The 2059-nt window shown below is 45.0% G+C and overlaps 1 protein-coding gene across 1 annotated transcript; it reads right to left on the bottom strand.

Moving 5' to 3' along the window:
• Positions 1-1021: 1021 nt before the first annotated feature.
• On the bottom strand, positions 1022-1378 carry LOC119331025 (NADH-ubiquinone oxidoreductase chain 3-like). The gene has a single exon (XM_037604192.1). The coding sequence runs from the start codon at positions 1376-1378 to the stop codon at positions 1022-1024; it is 357 nt and encodes a 118-aa protein (XP_037460089.1).
• Positions 1379-2059: the final 681 nt, after the last annotated feature.

Raw genomic sequence — 2059 nt, 5'->3', positions numbered from 1 at the left:
CAAAGGGAAGAGGACGGTCTTACTTTTCAGAGATACCTGACTTATTAGTGCACTGGTCATGTCATAGCGGAAGGTCAGAGGTGGGAAACAAGGAAACAGAGGAAATGCTTACTGGGACATAGCCTTCGGTACGAGTTGAAGGGAAGAGGTTTGATTGCTAATAAAATGAGTGGAAGAGCTTCTCGGTCAAAGGCATTCTCTTAAGTAGCAAAGGCAAGACGGAAAAGCAGGAATGAAGGTTGCTAGGTACTGCTCCGTGGTAACATCTATCGATTCCGCTATCGGGAAAGTCCGGCAAGGGAAATATCTGGCTGAGCAATTAGAGGAACTTTGGTAGCACTCGGGGACGAAATCAATCAAAGAACTTAGGAAATTGCCCATACCGACAGCAGCTCCCACTTTAGAAAAAACCCTATCTCATCAGGCAGGTATACCTGACCCTTTTTTAGCTAGTTTCGGGAAAGCGGTAAGTTAAGTAAGTCAAGCCCTTCTAAGTGAAGAATAGCGGAGAGAAATGGTAACGTAATAAGGGAAAGGGAGCTAGCTGCTTCCATATCGCCCCCAAAAAAGAACCACAAAGTTCCAGAGGCATCTTCCATTCATTTCGATTTAGGTCTTTCTGCACCATATTTAGATCTTCCCTTTCTACAATCCGGAATTCCCAGCAAATCCTTGACTCCTCGAATACGATGGGATTTCACACCTGGCAAATCTTTCACTCTACCTCCTCTGACTAAGACTATAGAATGTTCCTGCGAATTATGACCTTCGCCTGGAATGTGAGCAAATATATCATGTCGATTGCTCAACCGTACTTTTGCTATCTTACGTAGAGCTGAATTAGGTTTTTTCGGTTTTCTCATCGAAACACGCAGGCATACTCATTGCTTCTGGGGACATTGATCCGAAGCTTGAGTATGCTCCGTGCATCGTTTTTCTTCTCTACCATGATGAATCAATTGATTTTTTGTAGGCATACCTCTTTCCTATGTCCTTCCCCCCTTTGCCCTTTCAAAAGTGGTTACTCCCGATCCGAAGCACCCCTTTTCCATTCATAGAGAGATCCAATCGTCAAAATCAATAAAAAGGCCATTATGGACCAAGATCCAAACAGATCAATATTGCTAGGAGGTACTGCCCAAGGAAAAGAAAAGGTGATTTCCGGATTAGGGATAACAAATAAAATAGGAACCAGATAAAATCGAATATCAAAACGACTTCTGGCATCACCAGAGGGATCAGAACCACACTTGTAGGCCGACAATTTTTCTGTATAGGTCCAAATATTGGAAGCAAATGGAAAAGTAACACCGAGTGGAATCAAAGAAACTAGCGGACTGATCACTAAATAGATACAAATAGGTGCAAATTCTGACATCACCAAAACCCACTTCGTTCTCTCGCTCTCCTCGCGGCGCTCCTTGCTCGCGGAGCGGCATACCGAAAAAAAGAGGCTCATATGTGGATTCGAACCATTGAAGGATTTCAAGGGCAATGCCCCTTGCTCTTCCCACTAAAACAAGAACAAAAGGATTTGCAGTCCAGCAAGAAAATGGATGCACTAACATGCAACGGCTTTCACACTAGTTGCTCAATCTGTTGCTTGTTTTGCTCTAACCAGCTGAGCTACCAAAACCACTTGCCTAAAGTCTCTTTTCTTCATCTATGAGCATCCTACCTACAGTGGAGGAGCTTGCTCAAGAACCGAGAGCCAGCCAGGGACTGGACGACCCTCGTTCGGGAAGGTCTTCTTTGCTCTAGACGCCACCAAGAACAAGAAAGGGGTGTCGGTGTCAAAACCGGCGGATCTCGGTAGGGGGTCCCGTACTGTGCGTCTAAGGCGGATGGTAATAGGAGGCGGGGGACAAAATGTTTACCCAGGTTCGGGCCCTCTCGATGGAGGTAATACTCTACTTCCTGCTTGATTGAACTTGATGATATGAGTATTACAAGAGTTGATCTACCACGAGATCGTAGAGGCTAAACCCTAGAAGCTAGCCTATGGTATGATTGTTGTTGTCCTACGGACTAAACCCTCCGGTTTATATAGACACCGGAG

This window comes from Triticum dicoccoides, chromosome 7A, assembly GCF_002162155.2.
Source record: "Triticum dicoccoides isolate Atlit2015 ecotype Zavitan chromosome 7A, WEW_v2.0, whole genome shotgun sequence".
Lineage (NCBI taxonomy): Eukaryota > Viridiplantae > Streptophyta > Magnoliopsida > Poales > Poaceae > Triticum > Triticum dicoccoides.
The sequence above is the reverse complement of the archived record's forward strand: the minus strand, read 5'-3'. Positions and strand labels throughout refer to the sequence as shown.

Coding starts and splice junctions, on each gene's coding strand:
- LOC119331025 (XM_037604192.1), bottom strand. CDS start 1,378: ATGTCAGAATTTGCACCTATTTGTATCTATTTAGTGATCAGTCCGCTA.